Source organism: Delphinus delphis, chromosome 7 (assembly GCF_949987515.2).
Source record: "Delphinus delphis chromosome 7, mDelDel1.2, whole genome shotgun sequence".
Taxonomy (NCBI): Eukaryota; Metazoa; Chordata; class Mammalia; order Artiodactyla; family Delphinidae; genus Delphinus; species Delphinus delphis.
Genome location: NC_082689.1, coordinates 43,899,035 through 43,916,187, shown reverse-complemented (window position 1 = coordinate 43,916,187; position 17,153 = coordinate 43,899,035). Strand labels below are relative to the sequence as shown.

General features: G+C 39.5%; 1 protein-coding gene across 3 annotated transcripts in view; it reads left to right on the top strand.

Moving 5' to 3' along the window:
• MFSD6 (major facilitator superfamily domain containing 6) overlaps positions 1-17,153 on the top strand; it is a 74,264-nt gene that overhangs the window by 18,787 nt on the left and 38,324 nt on the right. For all 3 annotated transcript variants that reach the window (XM_060016409.1, XM_060016410.1, XM_060016411.1), the window contains exon 2: positions 6,966-8,577. In XM_060016409.1, the coding sequence (XP_059872392.1) occupies positions 7,019-8,577 (1,559 nt within the window). In that variant the 5' untranslated portion in view covers positions 6,966-7,018. The remainder of the gene's footprint in view (positions 1-6,965; positions 8,578-17,153) is intronic.

The following is a 17,153-nucleotide window of genomic DNA, read 5'->3' as shown; positions in this document are numbered from 1 at the left end:
TTAAATTTTTAGTTTCTTTTATCAGCATTTTGTAGTTTTCAGCATACAGTCCTGTACATGTTTTGTTAATTTATACTGAAATATTTCTTCTTTCTAGAAGCTTTTGTAGCTTTTTTGGGATTTCCTACATAGACAGTCATGCCAACTGCAAATAGAGACAGTTTCTTCCTTTTTGATCTGTATGCCTTTTGTTTCCTTTTCTTTTCTTATTGCACTGGCTAGAACTTCCAACACAAAGTTGCATAAGAATGATGAAACCAGACAGTCTTCCCTTCCTCCCTATCTTAGAGAGAAAGCATTCAGTCTTTCACATTAAGTGTAATGTTACCTGTGGGTTTGTTTTTTTTTTTTTTGCGGTATGTGGGCCTCTCACTGTTGTGGCCTCTCCCGTTGTGGAGCACAGGCTCCGGACGTGCAGGCTCAGCGGCCATGGCTCATGGGCCTAGCCGCTCCGTGCCATGTGGGATCTTCCCGGACTGGGGTACGAACCCATATCCCCTGCATTGGCAGGCGGACTCTCAACCACTGTGCCACCAGGGAAGCCCCTCTGTGGGTTTTTGTAGGCGATCTTTATCAAGTTAAGGAGGATCCCCTTTATTCCTGTTTTTCTGAGACTTTTCCTGAATGAGTGTTTAATTTTGTCAAATGCTTTTTTCTGCATCAATTAATAGGATCGTGATACTTTTTTTTCTTTACCTTGTTTATATGGTGGATTACATTGATTGATTTTCAAATATTGCACCAGCCTTGCATCCTTGGAATAAATCCCACATGGTCATATGCACAATTCTTTCTACATATTGCTAAATTTTCTTTTCTAACATTTAGTTAAAGATTTTTGTGTCTGTGTTTATAGGGATATTGGTCCATAGTTTTCTGGGTTTTGGACGTTTTTTTTGGATACAGGAGTCTCACTTGATAATTCTTTTCTTTTGGCATTTAAAAAATATTGTATTCCTTCTGGTGTCCATGGTTTCTGCTAAAAAATCTGCTATCATTTGAATAGTTTTTCCCCTGTTGGTAAGTTGTGATTCCTGTCTCTGCCGTCAAGATTTTTTCTTTGTCTTTGGTTTTAATAGTTTGACTATGATGTGTCTTGGTGTGGGTTTCTCTTGTTTAGAATTCATTCAGCTTCTTGAATCTGTAGGTTTATGTCTTCTGCCAATTTGAGAAGTTTTCAGCCTTTATTCCTTTGAGTAATTCAGTACTGCCCTTTTCCTCTTCTCCTTCAAGGACTCTGATGACATGAATGTTCAATCTTTTGTTATAGTCCCACAGGTTCTTGAGGCTCTTAATTTTTTTCAGTCTATTTTCTTTCTGTTGTTCAGATTGTATGACTTCTATTATTCTTTCAGCTCACTGATTCTTCCCTCTCTCTCCTCCATTCTGCTGTTGAGTGCATGCATTGAGTTTTTCATATTTTGGTTATTGTATTTTACAGTTCTAAAACTTCCGTTTTGTTTTTCTTTATATATTATATTTCTTTGTTGAGACTTTCTATTTCTGTGCCTCAACTTTCTATTTTTTTCATTTGTTTCAAGCATGTTTGTAATTGCTTGTTGAAGCATTTTTGATAGCCGTTTAAAAATCCTTGTTACCTTATTCTAACGTTTGTCTCATTTTGGTGTTGGCATCTTCTGTCTTTCTTCATTCAGTTTGAGGTCTTCCTGATTCTTGGTATGATGGTTTTTTAAATTGAAACCTGGACACTTTGGGTTTTATGTTGTGAGACTCTGGATCTTACTTAAGCCTTCTGTTTTAGCTGGATTTTTTTCTGACACTGCTCTGGCAAGGGAATGGGAGACGCTGCCTCATTACTTCCAGATGGAGGTAGAAGTCCAGGTTCCCCACTCAGTCTGTGCTGACGCCTGCAGTAGAGATGGGTGTTCTGGCTCATGATTAGGTGTCCACTGATACCTCCCTGGCTGGGAGGGGTAGGAGTGCCTTTTTACTGCTCCCCACATGGCCTCCCGTGGATACCACAGTGGAGGTAGGGGGAGTAATCTTGTTACTGCTGGGTGGTAGTGAAAGTTCTGACTCTTCACTGGGCCTTCTCTGACACCACCTCAGTGGGGAAAGGGTGCCTTGTTAATCTGACAGGTGGGGTGGAAGTCCAGATTCCCCATTTGGCCTCCACTGACACTGCTGTGGGCATGTGGCCTCATTACCACCTAGCAGTGATGAAAGTCTCAGCTCCATACTTGACCTGCTCTGACACCAACTGAGCTGAAGGGTTGGGGTGCTCTGTTATAGCTGGTGAAGGTGGAAGTCTAGGTTCCCCATTTGGCCTTTGCTAGTAGAGGTGGGAGTAGGACACGCTTTTCTTTCTCTGTGTTACTTAACTGGAATAGAGCAATTATCTATAGCTTTCTGGTTTTCTAGGCTGCCCTTTCCTGGTTCTTTGGCTGGAGAGGCCCAGTTTTTTTTTTTTTTTTTTGGTCCATCCTCATTAATGTTTCTGAGTTCTTTAGCCCCACTCATCGTTGTGTTGTTCTTTGGGTATCAAGGCCCCCAGCAGGTCTGCCTTTTTCTGCCTACGTTTTAGAGTCTTCTATGTTTGTTTTATATATAATGTCCAAGATTTTTAGTTGTACTTAGCAGGAGCAGTAAGGAAAAGTATGTCTACTTCATCTTCTCAGAAGCAGAAGTCTACCTGGCTTATAATAGCATAAATTAGTTTTGCCAACTTTTGAACTCTGTATCAGTGGAATCATGTAGTATATGTTCTTTCGGTTTTTGCTTCTCTCATTCCACATTATGTTTGTGAGATTTATCCTTGTCATGGCACATGTTTGTAGTTTTTTCATTTTTATTGCTATATGGCATTTCATTGTATGGATATAACACAACTCATGTATTCTGCTGTGGACAGGTTGCTCCCAGTTTGGGGCTATTAAAATTGTCCTGAACATTTCTGTAGATATCATTTGGTGAATATGTTACTATTTAATATACATACCTTAGACTTGCCATGGGCTATACATTCAGGTTTAATAGCTATTCCCAAACAGTTATTAGTGTATCACTTTACACTCCCACCAGCAATATATGAGAGTTCCAGTTGCTCCACATCCTCACCAACACTTGGTATTATTTGTCTTATTTATTTTTCCCATTTTGGAGGTATGTTACATTATTGCATTCTGGTTTTAATTTGCTTTCACTGCTCACTTTAGTCAAGTTGAGCATCTTTTTATATATTTATTCACCATTTGCATAAGCTCTTTTGTGAAGTGCCTGTTCAAGTCTTTTGCTCATTTTTCTTATTGGGCTACTTGATATTTACCTATAAATTTTAAGAAGGATTCTTTATATATCAGATACATTCTTGTGTCAAATATATATAACATTCACCCTCACCAGAATACCTTCTCCTACTCTTTGCCTTGCCATTTCAGATTTAATGTTGCCTTTTTATGAACAGAAGCTCTTGATTTTAATGTACTCCAATTTATTTTTTTCTTCCTTAATGCTTAACACTTTTTATGTCCTATTTAATAAATCTTTTTTCTATCCTGAGATCTTCAAGATGTTTTTCTGTGTTTTCTTCTAAAAATTATGTTATTTTATCTTTTACTTTTAGATATACAATTCATCTGGAATTGATTTTTATATGACATGAGGTCGAGGTATCTGTTTATTGTTGTTTTTGTTTTTTCTAAGTCACCTCAAATTTTCCTTTCACATCATCTGTTAATTTTTCATTTGTGCTCTTTTTTCTTTTTCTTTTTTTAAAAATAAATTTATAAATTTATTTGGCTGTGTTGGGTCTTCATTGTTGCATGTGGGCTTTCTCTAGTTGCAGCGAGTGGGTCTACTCTTCGTTGCAGTGCATGGGCTTCTCATTGTAGTGACTTCTCTTGTTGTGTAGCACGGGCTCTAGGTGCGTGGGCTTCAGTAGTTGTGGCTCACGGGCTCTAGAGTGCAGGCTCAGTAGTCGTGGCGCACAGGCTTAGTTGCTCTGCAGCATGTGGCATCTTCCCGGACCAGGGCTCGAACCCATGTCCCCTGCTTTGGCAGGCGGATTCTTAACCACTGCGCCACCAGGGAAGTCCGTGTGCTCTTTTTTCTATAACACATTTTTATACCTTTTTTTTTTTCATTCAAGCATTCCTTTTATTCCTTCCTCCTCCTCCTTAAAAAATATGTATTATCTTTTGTTTCATAGTTGCATTTCTTTTCCTATAGATATTAATAATATATTTTAAAAAATATTTTCCTCCTCACAGAGCTTCTATTTTCTCCATATTGATTTTTTCCCCTTTTTGTTTCGGTTCTATCTTTCCTGGAAGAGACTTTCCTCAAATACCTTGTAATTCTCGGTGACTGCTCATATTTAGTGGCAGGGCTAGATAAGACTCTGAACTCCTGTGTGGAGTGATTTGGTTGGGTTCTTTAGTTGGGGAGGCTTCAATATCAGGATTGAGAGGTCATTTCCCTCGGGCTAGTCAGATTCTCCCCAAAGAACCTTCCAGTTCTTGCCAGCCTCTGGGAGGATGAAAGCCTTGGAGGATAAAAGCCTTGCCAGCCTCTGGGAACCTAGCGAGGTAAGTGGGATGGAGGCTGGAGTCGGGGCCAGGGCTTGAATCTAGGATGTGTATGTTCACTTAATGCCCCCTGTTTTCAATATGGCACCCCTACTCTCAACTGTTCCTGTTGCTCTAGGGCTCAAGAACCTCTGTTTCATCCTCTCCAGAGGGAAAAACCTCTAGTTGTTTGGCTAGCTATGTGGAGTGGAGAAGGGAATTGGGCATTCGGAGTTGGGGGTCCAGACTTTCGATTAACTCTGTTAATCAAGCCCCCCTCAAACACACACTCTCTTACTTGCAGATAAACCTAATATGGCCAACCCATGAGCCTTTGAGGGATTCCGAGGAACAAATGTATTAGTTCTTGCTTTTCCCATTGTCAGCCAGGGTTTCAGCTTTTTCAGATTTACCGTGATTTACCAATTGTCTATGTTCTGGCTTCCAGAATTTTATTTTATTTTCCCAGCTTGGATTATGACTTTAAAAGTGTGTGTGTGTGTGTGTGTGTGTGTGTGTATGTGTGTGTTGTTTTAGTTGGATTTAGGGATGGAGTAAAACCAGATGCACTTTAATTTTCCCAGTTTGGATTATGACTTTAAAAGTGTGTGTGTGTGTGTGTGTGTGTGTGTGTGTGTGTGTGTGTGTGTTGTTTTAGTTGGATTTAGGGATGGAGTAAAACCAGATGCACTCAATCTGCCATTTTTATCTAGAAGTGTCATATAATTTTATACGTTTTAAAAACAAATATTTCTTTCAAGTTTGAGCTCAAAATGAAATTAATTTAGAAAATGAGTCCAAAGGAGAATTGCCGTTCTTTTCAGGTAATGAAAGAGAATTGGAGCTGCTAACTTGGGTAGGTAGAGGCAATAATGAAGAAAGAAAAAGAAGTAGAGAACATTGAGGAAAACCTTTTAGTATGATTTGGAAACTAGAGAGAGGTGGTGGTTGCACAACACTGTGAATCTACTAATTCTACTAAATCATTTACTTTAAAATGGTTAATTTTATGTTATATTAATTTTACCTCAAATAAAAAAGTTTTGACATAAGAAAAAGAAATACATGAACGTTTTCAAAGCTTATAGCTACGTTAACACCTGGCCTTGGGGGTAAAAGATAAACTGACTTATTACACAGGCCTCAGTAAATTATGTTTCTATTGTCTGCCTAGGAGCTATATAGAGATTTTAAAATGTTTACAAGCATGATTCTGGAAGATCTTCAGAAATTTATTCTTCATTTGGGGAAAAGGGAGAGCAAGATGTGTTCCAAGGGGTGGCAAGTGGAGTTATTTCTCTCTAGTAAAGAAGATGAAATGAATTAATAACTATTTAATATGTATACCTCCTACATCCAATTATATTCATTGCAACTTGACAAATCTTGATGCAAGCAAGACCTTTTGACTCTTTAATCATTTGTATAATAGAAGAAAGGGAAGTTCTGGTGGAATGTGGCACAATTCCTATAAATTTATGCCTTTGATATATTGCTTATCGTTCATATGCAGCACCCTGTCTCATAAAAAGGTTTAATAGCACTTTATTATCCAGATATGGTATCTGGCAGTTCAGTGTGGTGTAATAGAGCATGTGTCATAAAGCCATAATATGAGGGTTCACGTCCTTGCTCTGCCACATGTGAGTTATTTAAACTCACCATTCCTCATTTTTCTCATCTGTAAAATGGAGAAGATAATAGGGTTATTTTAATGAATATGAATTAATACATTTAAAGATTTTTCAGTGTTGCCTGGCACAGAGTACATGCTCAATAAATGCTATCTGCTATTTTTTTTCTGACATTTTCTTAAACTGTAATCTATAAAAGCACATCTGGAAAATGTAGGTGATATAAGCAGCGTAAAGACTACTTCCTTACCAGGATATCATTGGCATGGCTGTAGTGACCAACTACAGATGCAAACGTGCAGTTGGCTCCGTCTTTCTCATCACATTTGCGGTTGTGGTTAAGAGCTTATTTCTGTTTTTCTCTAAAAACTGAACGGTTTTAGCTACCTTTATTTTCTAAGAATTCTGGACTTCATAGTGCAGTGGATTTATTTGAAAAGTAAAACCAAGAAACTATAAATACTGTTTACTTTCAATTCCCTCTATTTGGTTTGGACATAAACCCTGTCATTTGTACATTTTCCCTAGGAATCAATGAAAAGATTGAGAATGAACGTGAGCTATACACCTGTCATTAGAAGATGGCATTAGTCAGTCAGCGGCCACAAAGCGAGTACTTGATTTTTTGAAAGCCATTTTTCTTTATCAGTACTATATGGCTGCAAGTGATAAGTGGTGATGGTTCTCTCTCACAATTACTATTTTTAGATGTAGTTTGAAACTCCTCAGTTTCCGGCAAGATGAAGCTCTATGTCTAAATGTTATTATTTTCATACTAAGCCTTCTTTTAAATTTTACTTTACAGATCAACAACCAAAATTTTGAAGGTCATCAACTTTCTGATGGTGGTGATAAGCCATGGCGACAGATGATAAAGTTGCCATCTTAACCGATGATGAAGAGGAACAGAAGAGAAAATATGTGCTTGCCGATCCTTTTAATGGTATTTCCAGGGAACCAGAACCACCTTCAAATGAAACACCCTCCCCCTCTGAAACAGCTGCTATTCCTGAGGAGGAGATAGACTGGATAGAGAAACATTGTGTTAAAATAAACAATGATCTTCTAATTTCCAAGGTCTTTTATTTTTTCTTTTACTCTGCATATGGCTCTCTTTACCCCCTTTTGCCTGTGTATTATAAGCAGCTGGGAATGTCACCAAGCCAGAGTGGGCTGCTGGTAGGTATTCGATACTTCATTGAATTCTGCAGTGCCCCCTTTTGGGGTGTAGTTGCAGATCGCTTTAAAAAAGGCAAAATCGTCCTCCTCTTTTCTCTTTTGTGTTGGGTTTTATTCAACCTGGGCATCGGATTTGTCAAACCTGCTACCTTGCGGTGTGTACCAAAGATTCCTCCGACAGTTCATCCCACCAGTTCAAGTCACCTGTTCACTCTCCTGCCAGCGAATTCCTCCATTGTCTCTTCCATTACTACATCACCAGGAATTCGTGAGAAAAGGAACCTGCCTCCTTACAATGGGTCAGAGATGTTAGAAGCAGGGCACAGTGTCACGGAAACTGTCATCTTCTCGACAGCTCCAAACAAGACCAGTGCGCCCACTCTGCAGCCTCACACTGATGAAATTACTGACCATGTTATGAACTTGACCATGAACCCAAGCACTGCAACCTCTGCTCCCCCAGGAAATGCAACCTGGGAGACAACCACTTCTATTGTCACTACCACCAAATCTTTACCTTCTGACCAAGTCACTCTTGTTTATGATCAACAAGAAGTAGAAGCTATATTCTTGGTGATCTTGGTAGTTGTCATAATAGGAGAATTCTTCAGTGCCTCCTCTGTCACGATTGTGGACACGGTAACACTCCAGTATCTGGGAAAGCACAGAGACCGCTATGGACTGCAACGCATGTGGGGCTCCCTGGGCTGGGGCCTGGCGATGCTGTCCGTGGGCATTGGCATTGACTACACCCACGTGGACGTGCTCATCAATGGGAAGGGGTGTAAGCCCCCTGAATACCGGAACTACCAGATTGTCTTCATCGTCTTTGGGGTTCTCATGACCATGGCCTTGATCGTCGCTACTCAGTTCCGGTTCCGCTACAGCCACTTCAAAAACAGTGAAAATAAAGGGAAAGAGGTGGAGATCCCTCAAGTAGAGAGGAACAGCTCCACAGAATCCTCTGAGGAGACACCAACCACCACCAGCCACGTGCAGGCCTTCAACTTCTGGGACTTAATCAGGCTGCTTTGCAGTGTGCAGTATGGCTCCGTGTTGTTCGTGGCTTGGTTTATGGGTTTCGGATACGGCTTCGTGTTCACCTTTCTCTACTGGCATTTGGAGGACCTGAATGGCACGACAACCCTCTTTGGGGTCTGTTCAGTCCTGAGCCATGTGTCTGAGCTGACAGCTTATTTTTTTAGTCACAAGCTTATTGAATTGATTGGCCACATCAGGTAAGAACATGTGTACTGTTGCTGCCCCTCAGCAATTGAACTTTATCTTTTCGTAGTTTATAGCTCCTTTGGGCACATTTAAGGATATTATCATTTGTGTTGGGGGTAGGGTTGGGGTGGGAATGGGGATTTCTGTTTCTCTTTCTCTTTAAAATAGAAACAAAAGGAAGGAGGTGATGAACCTAGTTGGATTATCTCAAACAAAATATGCTGTTTCTGCTCTGTATGCTAAGAGAATCTTACAGTAAATGTTTTCAGGTACAGGAACACCAATTTAGTCAACTGTATTATTCCATGGACCTTGAAGGGTCCGACCACCTGTCTCAGGCATTTATGAAGAGGGGCTTAAGTGGATAAAGGGGATTATGTTTTTTCAGCTTTCAGTTATTCTCAGCCACTTGCTGACACAGAAAGACCTTGAATATATGGTATATGAAGATGTCCATTATATTTACTAAAGCTGTGGTGTGACCCACCATCATCCCTAATCCATGATATTATGTGGAAGAGAATCTTACATAATTTTTTCTGATTATTACATAAGCCTCTGTGTTTTTATCTGCCACGAAGACATGGGCTATTTAAAAATCTTGCTTCTACCTAAAATTTCCCATGTAATCCTTCTAAGCAAAAAATCTATAAATGCCCAGTGTTTCTTGTGTAACATTTCTCACCATTAATGTTTGTCTGAAGTTGTTTGAATAGTACCTTGCTCTTCATAAGTCTTTCTGCTTTGCTGTTGGCTCTAAAATGTAGAGCCAGGTACACTTAAGCATTCTTACCTCATAGAAAAGCATGGCATGTCTGTCCCTAAAATTTGAAGTTGCCATAACTAAAAGAAAGCAACTGTGTGTGTTTGTGTATATGTGGTTGGTAATCTTTAAATCTGCTGTTTCCATGAGAAATTACAAAGGAGAAATAGATACAAGCTTTGAGAAACATGGGTCTTTTTTCCTTTAATTTCCCTTTGACTAACTGAAGAAAGTATTTTCTAATGTGAAGTTTCAACCTAGAATCATTCTTTTCCCCATACAGTTGTGAGTGTTTTTCCTTGTTTGGTTTGGTTTTGCTTTGGGAGGCTGTGTGCTGTCCCTTCTGTTTCTCAAATCTTTGACCCCTTTGTTGTCACAAACAAAGTCAGGCACTGTATGGGCAGTTCCCAGAGACACAGAGTCCCCGAGGCACACTCATTGGGACCAATCAGAAAAAAAGCCTTGTAATATTAAGGGCTGGGGATGTCCTTTAACCTTGTCCAGGTCATGTTTACATTCTCTGAGCTGTGTGGATTGACCGTGATGAATCCGACTCACAGTGATGAATTTCTTCAGCTTGGTTATTGGTATGAGCAGGATCTCGCCTCGGCTAATAGCGTGTTTAAAAACCACAGCCATTTATTCCCAGAAAGGTACCCTGTCAGGTCTTAGCCATGAGTGGAGTTCCTAGACATCATGATTTAATCACTAAATAGTGTTAATTGAATGTTGACTCAGTACAGAGTACGTATATAGGTTTTATTTTCAAAGAAATTGTTAGGTTCTTCTTACATGCTAAGAAAAGTAGTTTCTTTTCTGTCTTTGCTTTTTGTCTGAGGTGTATACCGAACATGATAAAATCCTAGTGGGTTTGCTATTAATTTTGGTAATTACATGAACTTACACTTGTGTTTTCTTTCCTAAGTATTACAAGTTACTCATTACGTAAAAACCAATGGCTCACTTAACCTTAATTTTCTAGTTTTACGTACAAAAGCATCTTTTTTTTTTCTTCTTTAATGATGTGACGGAAGAAGAAAGCTCTTGTCGCATTGTTGGTCCCAAAAGCCTACTGGGGTTCCATCAGTTTGTGGTCATTTACCTCTTTTGGATTTTTATTCTGTCCATTAAAATGTATTAACTGCGTTTAGAAGATTCTGATAGTTGTAGTGAGATTATGCCCACGTATTCAGGTAGAATGGATATGTTTCTTTTGGTGAGAGTTTCTGGAGCCCAGTTAGTGGTGGTTGAGATTTGGGGGTTTGAAAATGTAGAGATGGAAGTGTGAACTTTTCACTGGAAGAACATTATGCATTAGTTGATGAAGAGAAATCATCTTTGTACGAATTCAGTCTTTATGTTTTCCTTGTAGGATCATAAGGAGATACCTGTCTGGCCCTTATGTATGCACGCATGTTTTTCAGTATTCTGTGACTGTCCTATGGGAGTTTGTTTCTAGGAGTCAGCACTACCACAAAGATTGTAACTATTCTAAGAGAGTCAAAAGTGGATCGTCACAAATTTTTATATAGATTCATAATGAGGAAACAATTTTTAAAACAGCATGTCCAATTTTGAACCATTTACTATTAGAACATTTCTGCAGTTTGGGCTCAGTTTTTCAGGGAAAAACCTATCTATCAGTCTAAACACACATGCACACGCACACACACACACACACACACACACAGAGTAAATGATTTCTGATTTTGACCTTGGGTTCTGTCCTCTTTGGAAAGTGGCTTTCTCAGGCAAATAAGATAATGTTTACTATTTCCACTAAAAAAAGTAAATGTCTTTTGATTTGAAACCTCAAGACTTTGGAATTTACAAGCATATTTCTAGGCTAATTTATGTAATGATGATGACTAGATTTCTTTAACTAGAGATATAAATGTATTTTTAGGCTATATGCCCCTTGCTGAATGTTTCAGCAGCCATGAGTAGGGTTGTGATCAAAATACATTGCAATTAATCATTTGTAGATTTGTAGATCATTACTATTCAATATTAGGCCATCACCTGTGTTATGTGATTCAAATTTATTTACATTTTAAGGGACACACAAAAATCTACTCAGGCAACTCTGACTGCCCTGAAATTCTTAAAGTCAGTTTTGTCATGCACATGCTATCTGGAAGGGGTAATAGATTAACCATTATTAGCCATTAATTACTACTTAATAGTAGCTAAGAATCCAAATGAGCTAGCCAGTCAGTCAGGGAAAGAAGGAAGTGCATGATGCAATTAGCAAGAGGAGGAACATACAGACTTTCCTGGTGGGCACTGCAGGAAGACCCAGAGCAGACAGCAAGATGCCGGCTACCAACTGAGAACACTTGGGAGGTAGTACCTGTTAACATTTTGTGATTGGAGGGATAGCAATCAGCGTTATAAGAGGGAGGAAACTGCAGCTGGGGTGATCAGGGAAGCTGAATTTGAGCCAGCCAGTGAAGGATTTAGGATTGTGTTTATGTTTGTTTTGCTTCCTATCCTCTTCCTTGTTTCTGCCCACCTCTTTGTGCCATATTTGTTGATCCTGGATCCCCTGGCTCTCAGGTCCTCTCCTTACCTTGCATGGCATGGTGCAGATTTCCACAGGCTGCTTTTTCTAGGACCCGGTCTGCTGGGTTCACCTCCTGCAGTGGTACTCAACCATTAGACTTCCTGGGAGAGCTTTTAAAACTCCTAATGCTCGTCCTGCACTTAGACCAATTACATCAGACTCTCTTGGGGTTCCCAGTCATTCCAGCCAAAACTGCTAACCACCAGACTGGTGAGAGGCACAGGTGGAGGATGAGAGGGAGGGAGGAAGGGAAAAAACCCTAGCTCTCCGTAGGGTTTTTTTTTTTAACATCTTTATTGGCGTATAATTGCTTTATAATGGTGTGTTAGTTTCTGCTTTGTAACAAAGTGAATCAGTTATACATATACCTATGTTTCCATATCTCTTCCCTCTTGGGTCTCCCTCCCTCCCACCCTCCCTATCCCACCCCTCCAGGCGGTCACAAAGCACCGAGCTGATCTCCCTGTGCTATGCGGCTGCCTCCCACTAGCTATCTATTTTACATTTGGTAGTGTATATATGTCCATGCCACTCTCTCGCTTTGTCACAGCTTACCCTTTGTGTGAGCTTTGGAGACTGTGCCCTCTAATCCTTTCATGTGGTTCTTGCCCTGGCCTCAGGTGGTTTCTTCACAGGCAGGTGTTGATCAGTACTCAGCTGGAGACTGCAGGGAAACTGCAGGGAATCAGTATTGCAGGGGAACCCTCTGCAGATCTTTGCAGCCCTCTCTCGATGTAGTTCCCTCCACTGTGGTACTCAGCCCTGCTCCCAGACTCTCAGCCCTGCCTCCTCAACTCAGGAGTCCTCTGTACCCTGTCAGACGGCATCTCTGATAGCTGCTGCCTCTCACCTATGGCTCTGCCCGCTGTGGGGGACCTTGAGCTCTGGTAACGTGGCCCTCACCCTTCATTCTTCGGACATGGACCTCGTGGAGGCTGTCTGTGGCTTTCTCACCGTACTCTGGCTTCTTGGCTCTTCCGCCACCTATCTAACCAAGCCCCCGAATTAAGATCGGTGCCTGTTTCCCTGATTATATCCTAACTTATACACAATCCTTAACTGCTTAGAACTTCTGATGCCAATCGCCGCAGTGAAGGAATAGAATGGAAATAGAAAAACTCAATTATTGATTTAAAAAAAAAACAAGCTGGTGGACCTTAAACAACTTTTTTCCCTTCTCATGTCCTAATGGAGTGTTACTTCTTATTTAAAAATTGACTTTCACCACAATAGAAAAAAAATGTTAAGGCTTAATTTCTCATAGTAAATTTGAACTCATAGTAAATTTGAAATTATAATTTACACATAATCTAAAGGAGTATTACTCTGTGTTGTTTAAAAATCAAACCCCTGGATATTTGTTACGTTTAGTTAAACAAACAGTTTATTTAGGCCTGGGGAGCCCCAGGTTAATAGGATGCAAGGATGAGCACTAAAAGGGTGGGAGTTGGAAAAGACAGGGAGATTGAAGGCCAGATGAGTGCTGGGATTAGGAAAAGGAGCTTTATTCTGGGTGCAGTAGGGAATTATAGCAAGGTTCAGAGCAGGGGAGGGCCACAGATGTTCATTTATTTGCAATGCAGTGGGTAACTTTGAAGCAGGGAGCCCACTGAGAAGGTTCTCAAAATCGTCTAAGTGAGAGGTGTTACAGTCCTGGTATGCAGCAGTAGCAGCAGAAATTGAGGGAGGTAAAATCAGTGCAGTGGTTTGATGTGGGAAGTGATGGTAGAGACCCCCATGTTTCAGCTTGGGTACAGTGGTTCCACTAAATCCTGTAGGAAATTCAAGAAGGAGATGCAGAATTGGGGAGAGGGTGGTGAGGCAATTAGAATCCAGTGTTGGGTGTGTTTAGCTTAAAAGTGGAACATCTAGATGGGAATGTCTAGATGACAGTTGACTATTATAAAACTTGAAGCTCAACAAAGAGGTTAGGATTGGGGGTACAGATTTGGGACAGTTAAAACCAGAAATATGGATAAGATCAGCAAGGAAACCTTGTGGTGAAAGAAGAGACGTGGGCTAAGGAAAATCAATTATGATTGTCTCCAAGATATTATTCTGAGTTTCTGATCTTATTGAAATGTTAGTTTATGTTTTATTGCTTAAAGTAAGTATCCTAATGCTTAAGAGGAATTGTGTTGTATGATACTTGCTGTACCTGTTTCCACATCTTGCTTCAGGAGCAAATGACTTTCTGAGCACCCCTCCAATGCCATTACCTGATCCAGGCGCCCTCTAGGAGTGTTTTATCAATGGACCTGAGACATAAGCAAGGGAGAGGGAAAAGTCAAGGGAGAGGAAATATAAGGAACAGAGATCGAAAGTAAGAAAATAGCGAGAGGAATCGCTGCTGTCTCCGGGGGAAGGTTTCTTCCTGTCCTTATTCATGAAAGGCAGTGTTACATAGTGGTTACAAGCATGGGCTGGGAGTCACGTTGCCTGGTTCAGAGCTTGGCTCTACCACTTGGAACCATGTGGTTTTGGACAAGTTATATTACTTTTTGTATCTCTGTTTTGTTACCTGTAAATAGGAGTATCATGAGTACTAACCTCTGATTTTTTTTATGGAGACTAAATGAGATAAAAACACAGCAATTGCTTAGAACAGTGACTTGCATATATTCAGAGTTCAGTTGGTTTTTTTATTATTACTTTGCCAATCTTCTGATACATTATGTTGCTTATGAGTACAAGACCCACTAGATCTGATAAAAATACAGTGACTTGGTATATTATCGGTTGTGTACAGATCCTTAAGGCTGCAAAGTTGTTTGTGGCTTTCAAAATAAGTAATTCCTCCTTAAAAACATTTTGGTCAAATTGAGATCTTCTCCCCCCAATTTGTGATGACTGTAGATTGTTTATATTCTCTGTGCTATTTTTTAGGGCTTGGTGACTAACTCTGTAATAGCTGGCATACAGAATGATTGTAATTGTAGCCATTATTATTTATATGTGGGTAGGTTTCTATTTTTTTCTATTCCTTTCCCACTTTGCCTTCAAAGATGTTGGTATTCATTTTTATAGGAAAAGTCTTTTAGAGCTATTTCAAGTATAGATTCTCATTATTAATCTGTAAGCTGTAGAGTCTCAAAAGTAGAAGAATTTATGATCAAGAGCTGAAAGGGCGTAATTTGGTTTTTATAGCCCCCTGGAAAGAACATCTTTGCTAAGAAATATATTACTATATTACATCATAGCTACCAGGCTGACTTGTTAATAACAGCATTACTGATAATTGAGCTATTCATAGTTCAGAATAAAAGGCCATTGTTGCAAGGTAGTGTAAGTGAATCCAGGGCTTTTAGTTATTGGTGTCATATTTGGTTTGTTTTCTCTTCCACCTTTGGTGGCTGCATTGAATGAGATACTCACTGAGTTAAAGAGAGCAGGACTAACTCCGAACGAGCTGTAGCTTTTGTAGTTGCAGGTGGCCCCCCTCACCGTCTCATGGGGCAAGGTGGGTAGTCCTTGAAGTGTGCCCCAGACAAGAGTAAAGATAGCTCCTACAAATTTTCATGACCTAGATAACCACTGTGGAGACAAATTCAGTAGTCCATGGTAATGTGCAAGTTGGACATTTCCTATGGCTTGAAAATTGCATATTAAGATATATATACCTGCCTAGAGAAACCTTTATACACACACAGAAGGACATGTACAAGGATGCTTATTACTTGCTTACTGCAGCTTTCTAACAGTGAGAAAGAGAATTAGTGTAAATATCCATCAATTGGGGAGTGGATACATTCAATATGGTATAAGCATAAGATGGAATATTATGGAGAAGTTAAAAGGAATGGACTAGATCAATATGTCAACATGGAAAGCTCTCAAAAATATGTTGAATGGGAAAAAAACAAGTTTCAGAATGATACACACTTTGGTACACTTATGCAGATTTTAACAATGCATTTCAAAAGTTACACATATTTTTATGGATATACCTAATCGTATAGAAAAACATTTACATTTATAGAGGGAAAATGCATTCTGAATTCATATTAGTCTTAGTTTTCTGGACAGGACATAAAAAGAAGGGACTGGGATGGGGAACAAAGAGGACAAGGAAAGCCCCCACTTTATCTGTAACATTTTGTTTCTTTAAGGAAATATAGCAAAATATTCATAATTTCCATTCTTGGTGCTACATATATGTATTCCCTACCTTTTTTGGTATTTTATATTGGAAAATAGCTTGAAGCTTAGGTCTCCTTAACAGTGGATCAATATAATTAACCTCCCATAAAAAGACCAACTCTGTGTGTGTGTGTGTGTGTGTGTGTGTGTGTGTGTGTGTGTGTGTGTAGCTGTATATGTTTTAAAGAGACACACTGTATCCACATATATCAGGTAAACATTGAGATTTTGTGCCACTAATATGTATATTGCCCATATATTTTTCCCTAAGTAGCATAAATTTAAGTGATTAAAAGCCTACTTTACGTAATTATCATGGCCTCAGGTCTTATTTCTTTCTCTTTAAAATGAAATCAGGTGCAAATTTATACTATCTCATTAGGAATTAGTGTCAGAATTATGCAACAACCCTGATTTGGGTCATAATCATAATATTGATATTTCTTTATATATAAAAAGAAATCAGGGTACCAAAAAGCCAAGTGGTATCCCAAAGATCATGAAGTTTATTGCTGACAGTGAGTCCAGGTATGAGAGTTTGCACCAGCTGTTTAATTATCTCAAGTCATACAGTGTCAACTTACTGCCTTTTTTGTACAAGTCAAAAACCTAAGCAGCTAACTATATTTCTACTTATCCTTGGAGTATTTGGTAGACTGTAATTATATAATTTCATTAGGATACTTTGAAGAGTAGATAAGAAAAGAAGTATTCTTAGAGCTTACTTCATAGCATACCCCTCCAAAGCCTTTCCAGCTGGAAGGAAGAATACCACCCCATTCTTATTTCTCAAATATTAATCATCTTTTCTCTGCCTTTTCTCTGCTGACAACAACATCTTTGAATAGTAATCTGTAGGCTGACAAACAGTAACTTCTTAACTTTTTCTTTCCTTTAGAAAGATAACATGTAGATGGAAGCGCAGACATTTTTGGAAAGTATCAACGTTAGGTTACGTTTGTCTGGGGACTGTATCTCTGGACCATGCTACTGTGTGTTGTGGACTGCTGAGTGCAGTGAGGACTCCTCAGCGATGGAGGGTTGGCATGGTTCTGGGTTACAACTGTGGATGTTGGCCAAGCATTTCACTCCTTTAAGGAGAATGAACAAGAGCAGGA